Genomic DNA, 24,783 nt, shown 5'->3' with positions numbered 1-24,783 from the left:
ATGGTTTACATCTTGTGGTGAACCTTCTGTATTCACTCTGGTGAAGTCTTCTCTTGATTGTTGACTTTGACACACATACACCTACCTCCTGGAGAGTGTTCTTGATCTGGCCAACTGTTGTGAAGGGTGTTTTCTTCACCAGGGAAAGAATTCTTCGGTCATCCACCACAGTTGTTTTCCGTGGTCTTCCGGGTCTTTTAGTGTTGCTGAGCTCATCGGTGCGTTCCTTCTTATTAAGAATGTTCCAAACAGTTGTTTTGGCCACGCCTAATGTTTTTGCTATTTCTCTGATGGGTTTGTTGTGTTTTTTCAGCCTAATGATGGCTTGCTTCACTGATAGTGACAGCTCTTTGGATCTCATCTTGAGAGTTGACAGCAACAGATTCCAGATGCAAATAGCACACTTGAAATGAACTCTGGACCTTTTATCTGCTCATTGTAATTGGGATAATGAGGGAATAACACACACCTGGCCATGGAACAGCTGAGAAGCCAATTGTCCCATTACTTTTGGTCCCTTAACAAGTGGGAGGCACATATGCAAACTGTTGTAATTCCTACACCATTCACCTGATTTGGATGTAAATACCCTCAAATTAAAGCTGACAGTCTGCAGTTAAAGCACATCTTGTTTGTTTCATTTCAAATCCATTGTGGTGGTGTATAGAGCCCAAAATGTTAGAATTGTGTTGATGTCCCAATATTTATGGACCTGACTGTAAGTATGTCATTGAGGTAAATAACCACAAACCTCCCCACCAAATTATGAAAAATGTCATTGATAAAGCGCTGAAAGACTGCAGGGGCATTAGTTAAACCAAAGGGCATGACTAAATTCTCAAAGTCTTCATTTCATCCCCTTCCCTGATTCTGATCAGATTATAAGCTCCTCTTAAATCCAACTTAGAAAACACCTTGGCACCGACAATCTGATCAAATAGATCCGGAATCAAGGGAAGGGGATAAGGGTCCCGGACAGTAATGAGATTCAGTTCCCAAAAATCTAGGCACGGTCTAAGGGATCCATCTTTCTTCTTTACAAAAAAGAAGCCAGCGGCCATAGGAGACTAAGGCTACTTTCACACTTGCGTTAGGAGCGGATCCGTCTGGTATCTGCACAGACGGATCCGCTCCTATAATGCAAACGCTTGCATCCGTTCAGAACGGATCCGTTTGCATAACCATGAACAAAAAAAACAAAAAAAAAAACATTTTTCATGATAATGCAAACGGATCCGTTTTGACTTTACATTGAAAGTCAATGGGGGACGGATCCGTTTGAAAATTGAGCCATACTGTGTCATCTTCAAACGGATCCGTCCCCATTGACTTCCATTATAAGTCTGGATGGATCCGTTCGCCTCCGCACAGCCAGGCGGGCACCCGAACGCTGCAAGCAGCGTTCAGGTGTCCGCTCACTGAGTGGAGCGAAGGCTGAGCGCTGGCAGGCGGATGCATTCTCAGTGGATCCGCCTCCATTGAGAATGCATCAGGGCTGGACGGCTGCGTTCGGGACCGCTCGTGAGCCCCTTCAAACGGAGCTCACTAGCGGACACCTGAACGCAGGTGTGAAAGTAGCCTAAGATGGTCTATTATGACCCTTTGCCAAACTCTCGGTAATATACTCCCGCATAGCTACTTTTTCGGGTTGAGAAAGATTATATAAACGAGACTTAGGCATTTTAGATCCGGGAATAAGTTTGACCGGACAATCATACTCTCGGTGAGGGGGCAACTCCTGAGTTCCACCATCCAAGAATATGTCCGAAAAATCGGAAAGAAACTGAGGCAACACCATAGTGGATACCCCCGAAATAGATGCATTAAGACAGTTGTTCATACAAAATTCACTCCAATTACAAATTTGTCTAGTTTGCCAGTCAATGGTAGGGTTATGTTTTATCAACCATGGTAAACCCAGAACCTTCGGAGCAGGCAAACCTTTCATAACAAAACAAGAAATAAACTCAACATGAGAATCACCCACCCTCAAATGAATATCCTGAACTATATGAGTTAGACTTCTTTGCGAGAGAGGGGTGTAATCTATAGCAAACACTGGTATCTCTTTGCTTAAAGAGCTAGTTTTGAAACCATGACTCTGAAGAAATTTAAAATCAATAAGATTAACCCCTGCATCACTGTCAACAAATACCTTTAACTCTAAATTTCCCTAGTCTAGCGCCACCATGGCAGGCAGGAGAAATCGGGTACTGCAGGTGGGATACGAATATGCCTGCTCTGACTCCCCATTCACGCTACCGTGCGTAAGGGAGTATTTTTTTCCTTTGAATGAATACCCTAATTGTTTTTCATTACCAGTTAGCGGTTTAATAAAGGGACATACATTAATGAAATTACCTTTATTACCACAGAAGTAACACAGTCGATTCAGCTTCCTAAAATTGCTATTACCAGAGCAAGAAGTAACCTGACCCAATTGCATAGGCTCCTCTCCAGTCCCTAATTCAGGTGTCAAAGTACCCCGAGGGACAGGAGGGACTGATTCCCCACCAGACAGGACCCCCTGTTCGAAGGGAACCTTGCATCTCTCTCTAAGACGTCTATCAATCCGTACAGCCAAAGACATGTCCGCCTCCAAAGAATCAGGTTTTTCATGAAATGCAAGGGCATTTTTTAATTTCTCTGATAGCCCCTGACAGAACTGACTACCGAGTGCAGGATCATTCCACTCCGAGTCAGTCGCCCATCTTCTAAATTCGACTCAGCAGTGCGTTCTCCCTGGCACAAGCTGCGCAACTTAGATTCAGCCATGGAGACCCGGTCAGAGTCATCATAAATCAGGCCCAGGGCTCCAAAAAATTCATCCACCGACTGGAGGGACTGAGAACCGGTCGGCAGAGAAAAAGCCCAGGACTGAGCGTCACCTCTTAGCAGAGAAATAATAATCTCTACTCTCTGGTTTTCGTCTCCAGATGAAATCGGACGCAGACAAAAAAATACAATTTACAGGACTCCCTGAACCGGACAAAGTTATCACTTCCCCCGAAAACCTATCAGGGAGAGCGACCTTAGGTTCCAGGCAGACCTGGTTTCCCCCGGCGGCACCAGACGCCAAGGTACTCTGATACCGTGCAACCGAATTGCGGAGGTCAGCTACCTCCAAAGACAATCCCTGCATGCGATCAACCAAAGCATCAATAGTCTCCATTTTGCAAAAGATGATGGTAGGGCAGGTTATAATGTCACAATAGGTAGGGAAGAGAACAGCAAACTGAAAGACAAACTAAACCACGGACTAGGACCCACAAGCTAGGGAAAAACAAGGTCACCTCCTAGCAATCCCTGACACACTTTCCCTAGGCTGCTAAGCCCATGTGCATACCTCAATGGTAGATATACACATGTCCCCGTGCCTAAGGCTATAACACACTAAACAGACCCTCAGTAAAAGGGAAAAAGGGTAAGAGACACCCAGCGCCTTCTACCACCAAAGGAGCTAGCGTCCCCACTAGAGGCCAAGACAAAACAGAAACCAAAAGGGAAAAGAGAAGGGAAAAGACTTATCTGATATGAGAAGGAGCAGACGATCCACCAAGCATCCAAAGCTTACACAAGGTAGAACTATAACCTGCAAAGGCTATAGGGAAAAGGGGAGGTACAAGTAGCTTCACTAATCACCAAAAGAACACCACCTGAGAGAAGGTGGAACTGTGCTCAAACCCACAACAAACAAACTATCAGGTCGAGTCACGTGCAGCAATTCTGACAGATCTCCTCAAACCACCCACAGGGCAGGGCGTGACAGCTTCCCTTCTCAGGACTGAGAAGGAGGCCGGTTGCCTTCCCCCCAAAAGGTGCACAACCTCTTAAAAAGGGTTTTCTTAGATTTCAATATGGACGGCCTATCCTCAGGATGGGCTAACAATATCTTATTGGTGGTGGTTGGACCCCCCACCAGCCAGCTATTCTGCAGTGACTCTCGAACTACACAGCTTTGTCCATCATGCAGTGGACGGAGGTGATAACTGCAGTGCTGTTCCCATTCATTTCAATGTCCACTAAACAATGGACAGAGCTGTGTGGTTCCAGCACCAAAGCTTTTGCAGAACAGATGATCTACGGGGTGCCAGGTGTTGGATCCACACAATTAGATATTGATGACCTATTCTAACGATAGGCCATCAATTTTAAATTCACAAAATACCCTTTTGAGTAGTCCATTATAAATGCTTATTTTTTGTTTAAACGACGTCTACATAAATATTGTAAAGACCCAAAAATTATTTGAAAGAGCATATTTCCAACCTGTTTTCTTGTCTTGACACTTTTAACTGAGTTGTCCTATCCACTGAGTCTTCATCAAGCACATGGCCATCTATTGACTCTATAGAAAATCCCAAGATGCCATTTTGTATATCATTTCCTAAAATATGAAGTAGATCTGTTACTCACGGTGCAACACTCTTTACCTGAGTAAGCTTTCATTAGATTCATGATGACATTGGCTATTTTTATATTTAATTATGGTAGTCTTGAGGTTAATTACAGGACTCCCAGGCTATGAGCTGTGCACTACGATTGGCCAGCGCTGCAGCAAGGGACAACCCTAATACAAAAACTCCACCCAGTACAACAGAGGGAGCTGCAGACACCGGAGCCTATACCGGGCGAACGGAACGGCGCCCAGACATACTAGTAAGTGCAGGGGGACCCCTGGGCGCCGCTCTGCCCACTGATATAGTTAGTTTTTAGTTTTTAAACTAGTGAAAGGTCCTCTTTAATGCACATTAGCCCTTAACAGCCAACCATAAAACTGAAGCTACTTCTATTACAGGGCTTTTCCAGGATTTAAGTATTGATGACTGATCATTTTATAGCACTGCAGCCTCTTTCATACTATACCAAGCACAGCACTGCACATGGTATAGTGACTGTGCTCAATTTTGCATCCCAATCCCATTCATTTGAATGGGGTTAAGCTGCACAAAGGCCATGTGACCATCACTGACCTAGAAAACGACCATGGCACTCAACAAGGAGCTACAGCCTCTTCAAAGAGCTGATTGTCAGGGATGCCAAGAGTCAGACCCCCAATGATCAGATACTGATGAACTATCTTGAGGGTAGGTAATCAATATTTAAATCCCATATATCCCCATGATGAGGTAGCAATGTTACTTGCAGATGTTTGAATAAAGGCTGTAGGTAGTATAGGAATCCTGCTTACTTTGAGGTTTCTGTCATAGATATAGTTATATTTTGCATATTTCATAAAAACAGTACAAGATAAAATGTAAAAATACTACCTTGAATAACAATGGCTGAAAATGATGAATATCCACTTTCATCTTTCCCCTCCATTATATGAGCTCCTCCTTGGGGCTCTGTGAGAAAGACATAGAATATTTCCATACCCTCTGGTTCCTCATCGTCTATAATCCTGAGTGAGACTTCTGTTTCACTCTGTCCATCCAGCATTGTGATTAGCACAGCCTGATCTTCAAAGTCTAAGCCCTCGGTAGCCCATGAAATATTTCTGGCTCCATGGCTTTGTTCAAAAGGAAGACCCTGTAAACCATTTTGAGCCTTCCGGCCTCCAAAAGTTGAAAGCACGACTTGAACAATCCCACTAGATCCATGGGTGCGTCTGACGTGAACGGTGACTATATTCAGGGCACTATGATTAGAATCTTCATCGATATATGTAACGGCAGGTCCAATGCTTAAGACCCCAGACATTAAATCATTTGCTAAAATTTGTATAGTTGAAAGACTAAAGTCAGAATGTAATCGTGGTCTCTCATGGTGAGCATCAACATTGTCCACAGATGTTAGGTTCACGTAAAATACTTCATCTGGTTCATACACTTTATCATCAATTATGGAAACCTGTACCATAGAACTTGTTTGATATTTTTCGAATATCACTTCTCCATTATCAACGGGCACATAATCTTCTTTTGGTTTGGCACTTCCTGCAATGGTCTGAAAAGTCACTCTTGTGTTGTTGCCACTGAAACCATACAACCGTTGAACGTGTAGTGACACTGTATGGTTGTCTTCCTGCACCACAATGTACTTTGAATAAGGAGAAAACTGGAAAACTCCCATTGGTTCAAATTCTGCAAAAGTGAACCCCTGTCTGCAAAAAAAAAAGGGAATAAAAGTCAGAAAATTAGATAAAGAGCAAAAAAGTTAAAGAAGATTATGGAGGACAATTACTAATCTATTTAGGCCACTTTTGTTGCACGCCATGTGTGTGGTAAAATGTGCGACTTTTCCCCGCTCACGCCACTTTTCCACAGTGCTGAAAAAAGCAGTGTGGTGTGAGTAAGCAGGCCTGATTGATTTATCATTTTCCATACCGGTTTTTCACGTGAAACATGGCCTAAATCTATGCCAGCAAGAGGGATGGCACTACGGCAGTGCAGAGGGACTTGAGACCAGCATGGAAAATACCAGTCTTAATAAATGTCCTCCTATATATTTACAAAATGCCACATAAAGTATGAAAGATGTCACAATAATGTTAACAATATAGATGGAATAAGGGGCCTGTAAGGTCTCAAAACTAATCTCAGAATGAGCCCTTTTCTCTACCACGGAGCTCTAATTCCTCTTCCACTATTCATATGGATGACAAAGTTAAAAAATACAATTCTGGTAGCCACTGGATGATGAGTATAGCTAAGGGTACTTTCACACTAGCGTTTTTCTTTTCCGGCACTGAGTTCCGTCCTAGGAGCTCTATACCGGAAAAGAACTGATCAGTTTTATCCCCATGCATTCTGAATGGAGAGTAATCCATTCAGGATGCATCAGGATGTCTTCAGTTCAGTCTTTTTGACTGTTCAGAACGGAGATAATACCGCAGCATGCTGCAGTTTTATCTCCGGCCCAAAAAACTGAACACTTGCCTGAATGCCGAATCTGGCATTTTTTTTCCATAGGAATGTATTAGTGCCGGATCCGGCATTAAAAATACCACAATGCCGGATCCGTCCTTCCGGTCTGCGCATGCCCAAACCTTTAAAAATGTGAAAATAAATAGAAACAGATCCATTTGTTCGTATGACAAACGGACAGACGGATCCGTTCTTGCAATGCATTTGTAAGACGGATCTGCTTGCCGGATCACTCTGACGCAAGTGTGAAAGTAACCTTATGTATTTATACAGCAGTCATCTCTCCAAAAACAAAATGATCAAACAGCTGAAGACCAACTTGCCCAATTCGTCATTCTGCTGACATGTACTACAACAAGAACATCATTGGGTTGGACCAACATACATCTAATGTCAGCTTAATCTTCGCTACAGGAAGCAGAATGGAAGCAGAGGGCAGCAGGGCCCCCTTTTATCACAGGTCCCACAGGAGCGGTGTGGTCTTTATACAGTTGAAACCAGAAGTTGACATACACTATATAAAAAAGACACATATGCATGTTTTTCTCAATATCTGACATGAAATCAGAATAAACCTTTCCTGTTTTTGGTCAATTAGATTACCATAATTGTTATTATTTGCCAAAAGCCAGAATAATGAGAGAGGGAGAATATTTTAAGGCATTTTTATAACTTTTTGCAATGTCAAAAGTTTACATACACTAAGAGTACTATTAGAGATGAGCGAATTTCTCAAAAATTTGATTCGGACGGTTCGCTGAATTTTCCGAAAAAATTCAATTCGATACAAATTTATTTGCGGCAAATCGCGTTGAAAAACTGCTATTTCCTAGCTGCAGAGAGCCTGTATAGTGGTGTAGAACACTGTGCCTTGCAGTAACACGTACAGGGAGTCTGCTGTGGGTCAGTATGACAGATGACAGGCGTCGCTGTTAGAATCAGTGTACACTTCACTTATTTGAGCAGTTACAGGACCAAAACTGACCAAATAACTCAAGTGTGAACTCAGCCTTACAGGTCAATGTTAGCGCCAGGTATAAAGAACCGTGCAGCGGCCAAGATCCTACTGTAGCGTCAGCTGATTCCACATAGATGTTATCAGAACCTGTTCTATTAAACGCTTATACAAGTAGAGCCCCCCTGACAGAGTGGAGAGGGTGTCAGCAGTAAGTTTGTGTTGACGTCACTGATTATTTTGCCCTTCCTCTGATCTGTCAGAACAATAACCCCCCAAGGAGGGAAGGGATGCAAATGAGCTCTTAACAAGCTCTGCCTTTAATGCCACCAGATGTAAGGCAGCTATCCTATAAGTCAATGTTCAGCTCTTAAAATAAGCCTTGAGACATGACTTGGATATTTAATAAGCCAGCACCTCATCTGCAGACAGCTGTTTCGGGGTAATTGCTCTTCATCAGTGCAGAGCAGAAAGTACTGGCTTAACTGGGTGAGAGGCCTGTGTCCAGGTGAGGGGAGAACTAACTGATTAACTGATTAAAGTGCTCTCTCCCTAAGGAGAGTTAGTTCCCCCCTTACCCATTTGTCACCCGGTGTCACCTTACATCACAAAAAGTGTAATACCAAGCAATCAAAAAGTCATACACACTCCAAAATTGTACCAATTAAACCGTCATCTCATCCCGCAAAAAATGATACCCTACTTAAGACAGTCTCCCAAAAATAAAAAAAACTATGGCTTTCAGAATATGGAGACCCAAAAAAATCATTAAAAAAAAAATGCTTTATTATGTAAAACTGAAACAAACAACCAGATTTGGTATTGTCGCATCTGTAACAACATGCTCTATAAAAATAGCTAATGTTCTAACCTATCTGATGAACATTGTAAATAACAAAAAATAGAAATGGTGCCAAAACAGTTATTTGTTGTTACCTTGCCTTACAAAAAGTGTAATATAGAGCAACTCATAGCATATCATATGTACCCTAAAATAGTACCAACAAAACTGCTACCTTATCCCGTAGTTTCCAAAATGGGGTCATTTTTGGGAGTTTCTACTCTAGGGGTGCATCAGGGGGTCTTCAAATGTGACATGGCCTTTCAAAAACCAGATGGCGTTCCTTTCCTTCTGCCCCCTGCCGTGTGCCCGTAAAGCAGTTTACGATCACAAATGGGGTGTTTCTGTAATCTACAGAATCAGGGTAATAAATATTGAGTTTTGTTTGGCTGTTTACCCTTGCTTTGTTACTGGAAAAAATGGATTAAAATGGAAAATCTGCCAAAAAAGTGAAATTCTGAAATTTAATCTCCATTTTCCTTTAATTCTTGTAGAACACCTAAAGGGTTAACAAAGTTTGTAAAAATCAGTTTTGAATACCTTGAGAGGTGTAGTTTCTAAAATGGGGTCATTTTTCGGTGGTTTCTATTATGTAAGCCTCACAAAGTGACTTCCGACCTGAACTGGTCCTTAAAAAGTGGGTTTTGGAAATTTTCTGAAAGATTTCAAGATTTGATTCTAAACTTCTAAGCCTTCTAAACGCCCCGAAAAAATAAAATGGCATTCACAAAATGAAACAAACATGTAGTAGACATATGGGAAATGTAAAGTAATAACTATTTTTGGAGTTATTACTGTGTATTATAAAAGTAGAGAAATTGAAATTTGGAAATTTGCAAATGTTTGGTAAATTTTGTATTTTTTTATAAATAAAAATTACAATTTTTTACTCAATTTTACCACTGTCATGAAGTACAATATGTGACGAGAAAACAATCTCAGAATAGCCTGGATAAGTAAAAGCGTTTTAAAGTTATTACCACATAAAGTGACACATGTCAGATTTGCTAAAAATGGCCTGGTCCTGAAGGTAAAAACTAGCTTGGTCTTGAAGGGGCTAATCACTGGGCTTGCAATCCCACTCCAATCATTCACTCTATTTCCTAGATGTTATACGGAAAGAGCTTGGCATAGTGAAGTACTGCAAGTATTTCTTTGGTCACGCATTCATTTTTATACTCACAAGAGTAAAATACTTCATATGATTTTATTTGTGCTGAATATAAAAAAAAATGTGTGACCAAAGAAATACTTGCAGTACTTCACTATGTCAAGCTCTTTCCGTATAACATCTAGGAAATAGAGTGAATGACTGAGATTGGAATGGGATTACAAGCCCAGTGATCAAATACATCTGACGGATATTCTCTGCTTCTGAATCTGACTAAACAGTTTCCCGTTGAAGATTTATAAGCTGCGCGGTCTCTTTTTATATAAAGCAGCATGAGGAGGCCACAGAGTGTCATGGTTATATACTGTGGATGTGGCAGCAGCAGCATGAGGAGGCCACAGACTGGCAATGTGACATAGTGTGGAGGTGGCAGCATCAGCATGAGGAGGCCACAGAGTGGCACAATGACAGAGTGTGGAGGTGGCAGCAGCAGCATGAGGAGACCTTAGTGGTGAGGTGGCAGCAGTATCAGGGGACCACAGAGTGACCTGGTGACAGAGTAGGAAGGTAGGTGACAATAACAGTACCCACTGACGATGGTGGGTGTAAGAAGGAGCACTTGGCATCAGAGGTGTGGCATCAGACGGGTGGCAGCATCAGAATAGTAGCTGAGGAAGGTAGCCAGAAGAAACTGGTCTCTTTTGTCAAGGATTGGGTGAGGCAGCATGGATGATCTAATCTTATGCATCAGGCATTGGTAGGTGGAAATCCTGGCTGATCCACGCCTGATTCATCTTGACAAAGATCATTCTCCCCACATTTTGGGTGGACAGGCGAGTTCCCCATTGGGGAAACTATGGCCCCAGCTGCACTAAACACCCGCTCTGATGCCACACTACTGGCCGGGCAGGACAGCTTTTCCAGGCCAGTTGCGGCCACAAATCCAGTTTGGCTGCCCAGTAGTCCAGCGGATCTTCAATGTGGGGTGGCAGGGTGCTGTCCAAGTATGCCACCACTTGCTGGTCCAGGTCTAGCTGATGCTGCTGGTGAGTAGTTTCTTCACTAGGCGGGTTAAAAAAGCTGCTCATCATCGACTCTAGACTCAAGCTGCTGCTGATGGAGCTGGTACTGTTCCTACCCCTCCCCACCCTGCCACAGCAGCCATGGCATTGGAACAAGAGCACAGAGCGCCCCCCCAGTCAGACCTGCGAGAGGATAGACGATGGTGCAGATAGGCAGCGGCCAACTGACTACATAAGATGTCTCTCAGCGGGTGTAAAAAAAGGCCCCCATTTTGGACCGGTAGTGAGGGTCCAACAAGGCCGGGAGCCAGAAGTCATCCCTCTGCCGAATGGTGACAATTCGGCTGTCACTACCCAAGCAAGTGAGCATGCAGCGGGCCATTTGTGCAAGTGGCTTCGAGGGACTCCCTGCCTCCATCTCCACTGCATACTGCCACGGTGTGCCTGGGTCATTTGCCTCATCTTTCTCATCTGCCTCTTGCTCCTCCGGCTGATTCTGCTCCTCCTCTCCTGTCACCTGTGTAGAAAAACCACCCATTTCGCTACACATTGCTTGTGCTCCAATGTCCTCCTCCTCCTCCTCCAGTTCAGCCCCCACAGGGCTCATAAGGCCGTGAGATGTAGGCGCCACGTCTCCAGTCCCCTGACCAGCCATATTTACCAGTATCTGTTCCAGGATATGAAGCAGTGGAATGACGTTCATCCCGTAGTCCTGGTCACTGACAAATAACATGGCATCCTCAAAGGGCCTGAGCAAACGGCAGGTGTCATGCATGAGCTGTCACTGGCTGACATCAAAGTTACACAGGGGAGTACTCCTGTTTGCTTGGATCATCAAGACATCGTTTATGACCTTTCTCTATTCGTATAGTCGGTCCAACATATGGAGGGTGGAATTCCAATGTGCCCTGCACATGTGGTATCCTGGAGGAGCACTGTGAATTGTCCCTGCAGTGGAGGCTGAGGACACGGTGGTGGATGAGGAGGCAGAGGCGGACATTGTCGCAGGACCAGCGGTGTGAGAACGTGGAGGCGGAAGCGGCGTCACATGGCCAAGTTGCTGATTTGGCTGTAAAGTAGATACAGTATATTGTCCTTGCCCGTAGTTACAGCTCCACATCTCTGCGCTGCCAAGCACTTTGGCAGACACCAACAGGCTCAAGGACTGTCCCATCTTCTGTTCTACATATTTGTGCAGGGCTGGTACTGCCTTTTTGGCAAAGTAATGACAGCTTGGAACTCTCAACCTCGGCTCGGCACAAGCCATTAGTTCTCTGAAAAGTGCAGAGTCCACCACTTGAAAAGGGAGGGACTACAGCACCAGCAACTTGGCCAGGCACGTTCAGCTTCTGCGCCGTTGGATGAGTGCACGCATACTCTTGTCTCTTGGAAATCGCTTTGGTGATCAATTGCTGACGGAATGACTGACGAGGAGTAGGAGGGCGAGGAGCAGGAGCTTTAGGACTGGTAGATGATGGGAAGGACAGACAGCTCCCTTCGGCTGAGGTGGTGGAGCCTTGACTGCCTGAAATCAGGTGTGTGCCACTGGATGATCTACAATACATCTACAATCTGATCTACAATACATTACAATACATTGTGTATCGTAATACATTGCCTGTCAGATTTTACACTAACATAGTGCTTATGAGTCCCAGAGTCTCAAAGGCATCCGTAGCTGGCAGGCTCCGATGTCTGTGGAAGGCATGGGGCTGCCATACCAGTAAGGGACCCGACGCCTCAGAAATGGGACCCAATGAGGTTGGAGAGGGAGCCCATTCCCTCCGCAAAGCCCTTAAATGCTGCAGTCATCACTGACAGTGGCATACAGAGGTTAATGCACCGGCATCTGTGTCTTCAGCAATGCCGGTGGATGTAGCAGGGGCTCAACTGTCAGGAACAGCCGGGCCCCTTCCGCTGATTGAGCGGGCAAAGTTTCTGCACCTGCCCGATCAGTGTGCCGTGCCTGTATAGCAACTGTTAGGAATGGGTTAAAGAGAACCTGTCATCACACCTACCTGACATGCCTGTTTTAGTACTTTATACCACACGAAGTGTCAATTCTGGAACATTTATTCTTATGAGCCCATGTTTGTATCAACACATACCAGATATAAATGTTGAATTACTGCAAAACTCAGCATGCAGAATGCACAGAAATGTGAATGATTACAGGTGTAGTCTTATTAGACAGTGGGTCTTGCCACAAAAGGGCACGGAAATGCTTCCCCTGCTGAAATATAAAAGGTTCTCAGAGGCTACCTTTGAATAGTGTACCTCTTAATGAGAGATATTCGACTGCTAAAAATGCCTCTACGACACACTCCAAGACATTTTGCACAATTGACATATATTAAGTGTATTATAGGACTGAGAAAAGCAGACAAATTGCCTGTTATCTAGGCCATTCCGACCTAGTTGTTAAGAGGTGTTGGGATCAGTGGTTTTGTGACAGTACACACATATATTGCAAATAGGCTCCAGATGGCCCAGACAGACTACCAGAAGACAGCATTGTTTGATATGCCAACAATCACATGCAACTCCCACAATTTTGTTGTCCACCATCCAGACAAAGGTGGCACCTTCATTACACACCCCTGTCTCTGCCGGAACCATTTCCAGGCACTTAGCAGAAGGAAAGTTGCTTTTATGGAGTCTATTACATGTTCTGTCATTGACAGCCAGCCACTGTGACCTTCATTTACAGTCGTGTCGTGAATGAGAAACTCGACCTGCTATGGGCTAGAACCATATAGCGACAAATTTAACTTCTGTTTGGGGTCTGGCAATGGTCAGATTTGAGTATGGAGGCCTTGTGGTGAGGACTTCAGTCCTACCTTTGCTGTGAAGCAACACACAGCCCCAACTGCTGGTTTAATGATCGGTGAGCCATCGCATAATATAGTCGGTCACCCCAAGTAGTGATACGAATGATATGTGCAGGACATCCTGTGGCCACATGTGTTGTCTCTCATGGCAGGGCTTCCAATTGGTAATTTTCAGCAGGATGTTGCTCAATCACACACAGCAAGGGTTTCCCAGGAATGCTTTTCCAAGATTACAACCCTTCATTGGTCTGCACAGTCGCCAGATTTATCACCAATTGGGCATTTATGGGATCATAAATGCCAACTTTGGCAACCTGCAAAAACACAAGATCTACAGGCCCAGCTGCAACATCTGTATGCAAATGTTCCGCAGGATACCATACAGAACCTGTAGGCCTCCATGCTAAATCATATCTCATCTTGTATCCTTGCTAGAGGCGGCCCATCAGAGCCTCCTTTCAATTGTACAGTTTTCCCCAATAAACTTATCCTTCCACTGTAATATTGTAATCACTTCTATCTATCATCATTGTACTCACGCCCGTAAAGTTACATACGATTCCAACAAATCCTTTGTAATTTTATTGTCAATGAGTTTGTATATACATTGCACGCTTACCTCAGACGTGCTCCACTGGGTACACTGCTATTCAACCCGGTTAGTTGCAAAGCAAAACCTTCTGGCCCACTAGTATTTGCCTCCAAGTGCAGAGGAACTGATTTCCAGTCTTCTCCATGCTTAAAGACAACAACCCCTAGGATAAAATTATATGAAGGCACTTTGACACATGGATTAAGGAATAAAACTTGTATACATTCTAAATCCTATTCACCATTTTTAGTCTAGCCTCGATATGGACAAGAATAAATTAAGTGATTTAACCCCTTGAAGACCGGGAAGGCCCAAAAATTGTATTTTTTGTTTCTGCCTTTCGGTATTCTGGCAGTCATATTTTTTTAAATTTAGGACAACGCACTTTATGGCCATAGTGTTTGCAAAAAAAGTTTCTCTTTCTTTAAGTACCATGTGTAGGAATATGTTAATCCTTTTATTCATATACATTTTGACAGAAATGCAATAAAAATACTTTATTGTACTTTTTTTTTTTTTTTTTACACCATTCACTAATCACCTTAAAGGAGAAAACTGTCAATCATTGGTGGATGGACTAGGAGACCAGGAGACCATGACTACCCGCTGAAGCTCCTGGTTTCACTGTCCATGCACCAATAATTGACCGTTTTCTCATAGAAAGAAAGCTTAGGAGAAAACTGTCAATCAGCAGGTGTGTGGGGAAGAAAGAGCTCATGACTCTTCTCAGGCAGACTGTGACTCTTCTTCTGTACCTAATATTAGCACATGAGTGACAGACTGCTGAAATCAGCACATCTGCCACTACTTTATGCCGTCCTCAGTGAGGGGAACATAGATTTGTTGACAAACTGCCTTTAAATAAATTAATACATTTATCAAACAGTTGCTTTGTAACTGTTACAATTATATGTTAAAATATGTCTTGCAATTTTTTTTTTCCATTATTTTTTTTTTGGTCAACAAGGAGTTTATGGCTGATTTATAGGGATTGTCTGGGCTACAAATACTGATGACCTATCCTCATCAATATTAGACCATTGGGGGTCTGACTCCAAACACACCTGCAGATCAGCTGAAGAGGCAATGGTACTGTCCTCTCCAATGTTTACACTGCATGCTGTCTCCATTGTAGTGGCGGTACAGTGTAATGACAGTTGTTAATCCCATTCAAGTGAATGGGAGAAGGAGGTGTAATTACCCAGCACCACCACTACAATCTATATGGGGTGCAGGTAAACATTGAGGAAGACACAGCGATAGCACAAGCACCACGGGCCCTTCAAACAGCTGATTTGTGGGGGTGCCGGGAGTCAGACTCCCACTAATCTGATATTGATGACCTATCCTGATGATCATCAATAACTGTAGCCCTTTCCTGATATTTTTGCAATTATTATTTTTTGCTCCCTGCCTTCCAGGAGCCATAACTTTTTTTATTTTTCTGTTCACATCGCCGTATAAAAACTTGCTTTTTGTGGAACAAATTGTACTTTCTAATCCATTTAATAGGATGTAGTGGGAAGCTCAAAAAAATTAAAATGGGGTGAAATTGGAAAAAATGCAATTCTGCCACATTTTTATGGGTTTTGTTTTCACGGCGTTAACTATACAGTGAAACTGACTTGAGCTCTTCATTCTTCAGGTCAGTATGATTACGGAAATACTACACTTGTATAGTTTTTCTTGTATTTTAATACTGAAAAAAAAAAAAACTTTTCTAACAATAAATTTGTTATTTTCATTGTATTCTGACCCCAATAACTTTTTTATAATTATGTCTACGGAGATGTATGAGGCTCATTTTGGGGTGTGTATGACTTTTTGATCACTTTTTCTTAAATTTTTTGGAGAGGTAAAGTGATGAAAAAACAGCAAATTGGACATTTTTCTATTTTTTTTTCTTTACACCATTCAGCATTTGGGATAACATTTTTATATTTTAGAAGTACAGGCAGGCGTTTTCGCATGCGGCAATGACCATGATGTTTATTTTTTTATGGTTTAAGTATTTTGATTTTGGGGTTGAGATGGATAATTTTAATTTTTATATATTATTTTTTTTAGATTTTTTCACTTTTTTTAGGTTCCCAAATGGACCACAACATGTAATTTTAATAGAGTAATGGAGTGTTCTCAATTATTTTACACATAGGGGTAGATTTATCAAACTGGAAAATAAAAGGAGGAATCTGATTTTATTACATGACACGCAGGCTCCTATTGCTTTCTCTTCCTTTACTGACCAACCAATAGCAGCAAAGAAAACAAAAAACAAGTAACTATGGTAACAAGACCCTCCCACATAAGACCCATATAATAGTCCTGCTTTGCATAGATCCCTCCTCTTTCTTTGCTGCTGACCACTCAGATAAGTACTCATTGTGGTCTTCTTTTCAGTAGTGATTTGAGTATTATACTGTTATATCTCTTTTGGTATATATAGCTGTCTTACAGGGAGTGCAGAATTATTAGGCAAGTTGTATTTTTGAGGATTAATTTTATTATTGAACAACAACCATGTTCTCAATGAACCCAAAAAACTCATTAATATCAAAGCTGAATATTTTTGGAAGTAGTTTTTAGTTTGTTTTTAGTTTTAGCTATTTTAGGGGGATATCTGTGTGTGCAGGTGACTATTACTGTGCATAATTATTAGGCAACTTAACAAAAAACAAATATATGCCCATTTCAATTATTTATTTTTACCAGTGAAACCAATATAACATCTCAACATTCACAAATATACATTTCTGACATTCAAAAACAAAACAAAAACAAATCAGTGACCAATATAGCCACCTTTCTTTGCAAGGACACTCAAAAGCCTGCCATCCATGGATTCTGTCAGTGTTTTGATCTGTTCACCATCAACATTGCGTGCAGCAGCAACCACAGCCTCCCAGACACTGTTCAGAGAGGTGTACTGTTTTCCCTCCTTGTAAATCTCACATTTGATGATGGACCACAGGTTCTCAATGGGGTTCAGATCAGGTGGCCATGTCATTAGATTTTCTTCTTTTATACCCTTTCTTGCCAGCCACGCTGTGGAGTACTTGGACGCGTGTGATGGAGCATTGTCCTGCATGAAAATCATGTTTTTCTTGAAGGATGCAGACTTCTTCCTGTACCACTGCTTGAAGAAGGTGTCTTCCAGAAACTGGCAGTAGGACTGGGAGTTCAGCTTGACTCCATCCTCAACCCGAAAAGGCCCCACAAGCTCATCTTTGATGATACCAGCCCAAACCAGTACTCCACCTCCACCTTGCTGGCGTCTGAGTCGGACTGGAGCTCTCTGCCCTTTACCAATCCAGCCACGGGCCCATCCATCTGGCCCATCAAGACTCACTCTCATTTCATCAGTCCATAAAACCTTAGAAAAATCAGTCTTGACGTTTCAGCTTGTGTGTCTTGTTCAGTGGTGGTCGTCTTTCAGCCTTTCTTACCTTGGCCATGTCTCTGAGTATTGCACACCTTGTGCTTTTGGGCACTCCAGTGATGTTGCAGCTCTGAAATACGGCCAAACTGGTGGCAAGTGGCATCTTGGCAGCTGCACGCTTGACTTTTCTCAGTTCATGGGCAGTTATTTTGCGCCTTGGTTTTTCCACACGCTTCTTGCGACCCTGTTGACTATTTTGAATGAAACGCTTGATTGTTCGATGATCACGCTTCAGAAGCTTTGCAATTTTAAGAGTGCTGCATCCCTCTGCAAGATATCTCACTATTTTTGACTTTTCTGAGCCTGTCAAGTCCTTCTTTTGACCCATTTTGCCAAAGGAAAGGAAGTTGCCTAATAATTATGCACACCTAATATAGGGTGTTGATGTCCTTAGACCACACCCCTTCTCATTACAGAGATGCACATCACCTAATATGCTTAATTGGTAGTAGGCTATACAGCTTGGAGTAAGACAACATGCATAAAGAGGATGATGTGGTCAAAATACTCATTTGCCTAATAATTCTGCACGCAGTGTATATTCAGTATCTATTTATATCCTGTACAGGGTTTTTCCCCCTCCTTTCTGATTTTCCCTTCAGTTCTTGCTTTTTCCCCACTTGTCTTTCAGGAGTCGCTTCCTGATTTGGTTTGTCATTTCTTATCTCTTATTTTCTACCTGCTATTTAATTCTCCTGCCTCCGGTTCTTTTACCTGCACGCTCACCAGCGTTTTCTCCTTCGTGAGCGCTCTTAGTATACTCCGGACGCTCCGTCGCTCTTGTCAGCCCTTGCGACCCTCTGGTATTAACCCTTTGTCTCTTGGCCTACTTTTCTCTACCACCTGGTCCCCCCCTTCTGTAAACACAGTAGATTATAGCCATAGTAGTCAGAGGTATTTCTGTGTGCCCCTATATTAACAGATATCATGTCAGAGGACGCCTCCCCAGTATCCGCATTCCTGAGGACATGGAGGACAAGCCCCATGCCCAGGCCGCGGGTTCCAATTCTGATCAGGCACAGGCTATGGCAATCCAACGTTCAGTGGCTGTGGCTATCCAGGCCGCCATGGGTTCCATGTCCACTGCTATTTCGCTGTCTATTTCGGACGCCCTTATCGCCCTTCTTCTGGTCCCAGTAGCCGACCTAGACCCTTGTCCTCAGGGACGGCTAATGCTGATCCTCCAGCCTCCAGAACCACTAAGACTGGTGTGATGCTTGCCACCCAAGAGAGCGTGCTGAGTTCGCGCAAAAGAGCCTATGCCTGCCAGGCAGAAAAGGCGAGGCCATGGAAATGCGCCAGAGCGCAATTTGATACACAGTCCGAGTCCAAACTCGGATCAGAAGAGGAGGCGCAGTCAGATCCTGACATTGGATCAGAGCAGGAGGACCTGGAACTATTGGAGGTGGACGCTCCAGGGCCACCGTCAGTTCCTAACCCCCCCCTTTCCAACCCCCCCAAGGTCCCTTCTAATACATTAGAGGTTATACTGGACCCTTCTGGAGAGCCGCTATTCGACCCGGATGCACTCCATCATCCGAGGTCCGCGGAGTGGCTCCCATCGGACCACATTGCCAAATATTTGGAGTCACGGGTACGTCAGCCCCTTAGCAAGGAGGCTAGGAACAAATTGAGGGCTGAGTGCCCTAGGCCCATTGTCCCTAACAAGGTCTGTGACACACCTGTTGTGGATCCAAAAATGATAAAATTTCTGGCCAAGTCTGGGTGGAACCCACGTAAGGGTCTTGAGTCAGCTCTAAAGGCCTGCCAGGATAAATTACTGGATGTCCTAGGCCCCTTACTAAGATCTTTGAGTTGGCGGAATCCGCCAGAACCCAGAACACTGGTAGATCCGGAGGAACTCCGGGGATGGATACAGCGGGCTCTGTGTCTCACTGGCAACGCTAATACCTCTCTCTCCATTGAGAGAAGGAAGGCCATTCTGTTCAAGATAGAACCGAAGCTTTCCAATCTGGCCTTGACTGAGGCGGGCAAAGATGCCCAGGGTCTCCTCTTTGGAGACTCTTTTATTAAAGATTTGTCCCGTTTTGTTGGTGCCTTCACGGCGCTGGATAAAGCCCAATCGTCAATGAGACGGGTTTTCCAGGGACGGGTCTCCACCAGGGCCGGCAGTGCTAGGGGCTGTCTGTCCGGCCGGTCATCTTTCCAGACCCGTGGTTCGGGTCGAGGCTCCGTGTCATTCAGATCCTCCAACCAGGAATTCCGCCAGCCTTCCGCCTTATTCCCCACCGTGGTGCTTCTTGGATGCCTATTTAACAGTACCGGTTTCCGAGACGTCCAGGAACCTGCTTTGTTTCCAATGGAACAGGAAGATGTGGCGGTTCACCTGCCTCCCTTTCGGGCTTTCCTCAGATCCTTGGTGCTTCACCAAGTTACTGCGCCCTGTGGTATCCTGCCTCCACAGTCGCGGAGTTCGTCTAATTGTGTACCTAGACGATATCCTCCTCATGGCCCAGGACCGTCCTACCTTACTCACACACTTATCCTGGACAATGGACCTGTTGTCCCACCTCGGGTTTCTCCTCAACCTGGAGAAATCCTGCCATACTCCTTCCCAATCCATGGAGTTTTTAGGCTTCACAATCAATTCAAAGACGGAAACCCTCAGCCTTCCGTCATCCAAGGTCCGGGCCATTCGCAAAGGAACTCCGCCAGACGTTATCCCTTCCACAAGTGTCCTTACGTCACCTGGCCCGCATCATAGTCCTCCTCTCGTCCTCTATCCAGGCAGTTTTTCCAGCACCATTACATTATCGTGCCATGCAACTCCTCAAGATATCTCACCTTCGCTCGGGTGCATCATACGCAGACCTTATAACGTTAGACGAGGAGTCCAGGGACGAGCTGACATGGTGGATCCGGAACTTGGAAGTTTGGAATGGCAAAGCTATTTTCAGCCCGCGTCCGGACTTCACAGTAGAATCAGACGCCAGCCTGTTGGGATGGGGCGCCTATTGCGACGGAGTGAACACCGGGGGACGCTGGTCCGAGGAAGAGTCCAGACTCCATATCAACGCCTTGGAACTTCTCGCAGGATTCTTCGCTATTCGCAGTTTTGCGAACGGACTGACCAGCACCTGCATCAGATTACGGATGGACAACATTTCTGCAGTGCGATATGTCAACGCCATGGGCGGCACACACTCGACTGCATTGTCCCATCTGGCTCGAGACTTCTGGACTTTCTGTCTGTCCAGGGAGATCACCGTTGTTGCGGAGTATCTTCCCGGCCTTCACAATACGCACGCAGACTGGAGCTCTCGTTTTTTCTCCGATTCCAGCGATTGGCGATTGGACAAGACGGTCTTCTCATCTATACCCTCCCGATGGGGTCCCTGCTGTATAGATCTATTCGCATCCCGCTTGAACACCCAACTTCCCAGATTCTTCAGCTGGCGCCCGGATCCGGACGCGGAAGCCACCGACGCTTTTCTACAGAACTGGTCCGACAACCTCATGTATGCCTTCCCCCCAACAGGAGGCCGAACTAGTCCTGGTGGTTCCTTTTTGGACCTCCCAGTCATGGTTTCCTCAGCTGATGCAATGCCTGATTCAGTGTCCTCTCCTTCTTCCAGTTTTTCCGAATCTCTTGTTAGACCCGTCAGGTCTGCAACATCCTCTCGTCTTAGAAGAAACCCTCCAACTCCTAGCCTGCAAGATTTCAGGGAACCCTTGAACGTCGCAGGAGTTTCGGAATCTACTAGATGCTTCTTGGAGGATGCATGGGCCCCCGGTACTAGACGGGCTTATCGGGCAGCCTGGAAGTCATGGGCTGATTGGTGCCTGGCTAGGCACGTGGATCCCATTTCAGCTCCTGTGACGGAGATCCTTCAATTTCTCACTTCGCTTTTCGAGGATAGTAAGGCATATCGTACCATCAATGTTTTTCGCTCAGCTATTTCTTCCTCTCATCAGGGATTCGACGATTGCCCAGCTAGTCAACATCCTTTGGTGTGTCGCTCGTCTTTCCCGTCCTCCCAGACCCCGTTTCTCAGCCATGTGGGATGTGGCTTCTGTATTATCCTTGTTCTCTTCTTGGCCTCCTAACGCGGATCTTGCTTTGCGTCAACTTTCAGCCAAGTTGGTCTCCTTATTCTGTTTGATTTCTTGTAAGAGAGTCTCAGATGTCCGAGCCTTGGACCATGACGCTCGTTCCTTCACTCCGATCGGGGTAGTGTTCAATATTACACGCCGCACAAAGACCAAAATTAGATCCGTTTCCTATCCCAGCTTCCCGGATGCTCCAGCCCTCGGCCCAGTCGCCTGTCTGAGGGAGTATGAGTCACGCACTGCCTCGCACCGCGAGACAACGCTCCCTCAGCTTTTTCTGTCATACCGGCGTCCCTTTCTCCCTGTCACTAGCATCACTCTGGCTCGATGGGTTAAGTGGATTATGGCCTTGGCAGGGGTGGACACTTCGGTGTTTACTGCACACTCTACGAGAGGTGCTTCTGCGACCTCCATGGCAGTTGCGGGAGCGAGGTTAGAAGACATCATGAAGCTAGCAGATTGGCCTCGGGTGTCTACGTTTCGTGAATTTTATTTTCGTCCTCCTGTTCATGTTTTTTCCTCGGTGGTAAGTCAGATTTAAACTCGCAATAGGAGCCTCCGTGTCATGTAATAAAATTGCATGATTTTCCTAACATATGACGTAAAGTCATGATTTTATTAAAGACACGGAGGCGAGTATTGCCCCTCCCCGTTTTTTCTTCCCTCCCTAAGTTTGGTGTGGGGTCTATTGTTGCCTTCATTTGTGTAATTTGCAAATTACGGACGCCTGTATATGCATTTTTTCAGGTTTGGTAATTGATCCATAGTTCTGAGCAGTTCCGTTTTACCGTTTTTTTCTTCTTTTTTGTTTTCTTTAGGATGAATATTTCCGGCAAGCTCCGCCTGATACCTACAGTCGGTTTTGGTTATTCTCCAGTTCCGTTCTTCAGTTGGAGAGTTCATGTGCTGTTCGAGTTCAGTTCTTTGTTGGAGTTTAGTGGATAGACCTTCAGCGTCTACAGAGGAGTGTCACCGCCAAAGAAAGAGGAGGAATCTATGCAAAGCAGGACTATTATATGGGTCTTATGTGGGAGGTTCTTGTTACCATGGATACTTCTTTTTGTTTTCTTTGCTGCTATTGGTTGGTCAGTAAAGGAAGAGAAAGCAATACTCGCCTCCGTGTCTTTAATAAAATCATGACTTTACGTCATATGTTAGGAAAATCATGCAATTGGTTGCTATGGGCAAATAAGCCAGTTCTACTTTACACCAGTTTGATAAATCTCCCCCATAGATTCCTATTTTACAATTCAGTGCTGCCACCTGCTAGCCTGAATTGTAATATACAAGTAATGAGCCTAGAAGCCTAGTACAGGCTCTGGCTCATTACTGACATGGAACGTCTCCCCCGATCTCTGCCCGGGGGAGGCATTCCTGCCCGTGAAGCGTGCACTTCCAGGTTTTTGGCATCTCAGATGCTGTGGTCGCATTTGACCACAGCGCCTGAGGGGTTAAATGTCCCCGATTGGCATTACCGAGGGATTGCAGAAATTAGCCGCGGGTGTCTCACTGTCTACTGTGTGTAACATCAGTCACATCAGTCACTATTGCGCTTCCTTCACTCCGGAGCGGGCGCCATCTTTAAAGACCTGACATCCGCAATACATGTACTGCGGATGTCGGATAGGGGTTAAGTGAATAATTTTATATGTTTGTACTGTAACTTAGAAATAATGGTTCTAACAACAACAAATGACTTACCGGACTCTGGCGTAAGTTTACCAAGACGGATGTTCTTTGGCATGAGGCCAGTGGGATATCCAGTTCTCCAACTTACAGTTACAGCACCATAAGATCCTTCTCTGTATATAACAGCATGGCCCATGCCTGATGTGATATTTGTAAGGTGAAAGGCCACTGATTCAAAACCAATCTAGAGCAAGAACGACATTGCCTAAGGCCCCTTGCAGACAAGCATTTGTCGCTCTGCGAGTCTGCAGCGCAGCTCCAGGCCTGACCTCCCAGCACTGACGGGGTCACATAGCTTTATATTGATTTATGATGCTATGTAACCCTTACAGTTCTGGAATGTATTGGATAACACTGACAGCATTATGTCAGTGTCATCTAAAACATTCCAGGACTGGAAGGGTTACATAGCATCATAAATCAATATAATGCTACGCAACCCCAGCAGTGCTGGGAGGTCAGGATGGGAGCTGCGCTGCGGACTCACAGCGTGACAAACGCTTGTCTGCAAGGGGCCTAAATCTTTATTATAGCAGTAACAACAGGATAACATTGATATGAATTATATCATATCCACAGACCATAATTACTTCTGACTGATCCAAGTGTATGCCATCAAAAAACACGCTGATGCATAACCATACATCTAGATCAATCTGCCAAAGACCCCCATTATGGAAAAAGTATACCTTCACACATGCTTTTTTGTAGTTGTCTGTTGTTTTGTAATGTATAGCAGCTTTCAGAGTTAGGCCTATTGCACACGACCGTATGGCTTTTTCAGTGTTTTGCGGTCCGTTTTTCACGGATCAGTTGTTCCGTTTTTTGTTCCCGTTGTGTTTCCGTTTCTGTTCCGTTTTTCCGTATGGCATATACAGTATACAGTAATTACATAGATAAAATTGGGCTGGGCATAACATTTTCAATAGATGGTTCAGCAAAAAACGGAACGGAAACGGAAGAAATACGGATGCATTTCCGTATGTGTTCCGTTTTTTTTGCGGACCCATTGACTTGAATGGAGCCGCGGACCATGATTTGCGGGCAATAATAGGACATGTTCTATGTTAAAACGGAACGGAAAAACGGAAATACGGAAACGGAATGCATACTGAGTATATTCCGGTTTTTTTTGCGGAACCATTGAAATGAATGGTTCCGTATACGGACCGTATACGGAACGCAAAAAAAACGGCCAGTAAACGAGGAAAAAAAACGGCCGTGTGCAGGGGGCCTTAAAAAAAGTATCTAAATGTAAACCTGACAGAATTATGCCAAAAGGACATACTTTAATATTAGTCTTCCCTGTAGAAGACTATGCTTACTGCATGGTATACATCGGCATAACTTTAAAAAAAAATTT

At 44.4% G+C, this 24,783-nt stretch overlaps 1 protein-coding gene across 1 annotated transcript in view; it reads right to left on the bottom strand.

The window, feature by feature from the left end:
• ADGRV1 (adhesion G protein-coupled receptor V1) overlaps positions 1-24,783 on the bottom strand; it is a 574,752-nt gene that overhangs the window by 254,295 nt on the left and 295,674 nt on the right. The window contains exons 73-76 of the mRNA XM_040419646.1: positions 23,433-23,604; positions 14,249-14,384; positions 5,271-6,106; positions 4,270-4,387 (exon numbers count right to left, since the gene is read on the bottom strand). Of these exons, the coding sequence (XP_040275580.1) occupies positions 4,270-4,387; positions 5,271-6,106; positions 14,249-14,384; positions 23,433-23,604 (1,262 nt within the window). The remainder of the gene's footprint in view (positions 1-4,269; positions 4,388-5,270; positions 6,107-14,248; positions 14,385-23,432; positions 23,605-24,783) is intronic.

The sequence above is a fragment of the Bufo bufo genome, chromosome 2 (assembly GCF_905171765.1).
Source record: "Bufo bufo chromosome 2, aBufBuf1.1, whole genome shotgun sequence".
Classification (NCBI taxonomy): Eukaryota; Metazoa; Chordata; class Amphibia; order Anura; family Bufonidae; genus Bufo; species Bufo bufo.
The sequence above is the reverse complement of the archived record's forward strand: the minus strand, read 5'-3'. Positions and strand labels throughout refer to the sequence as shown.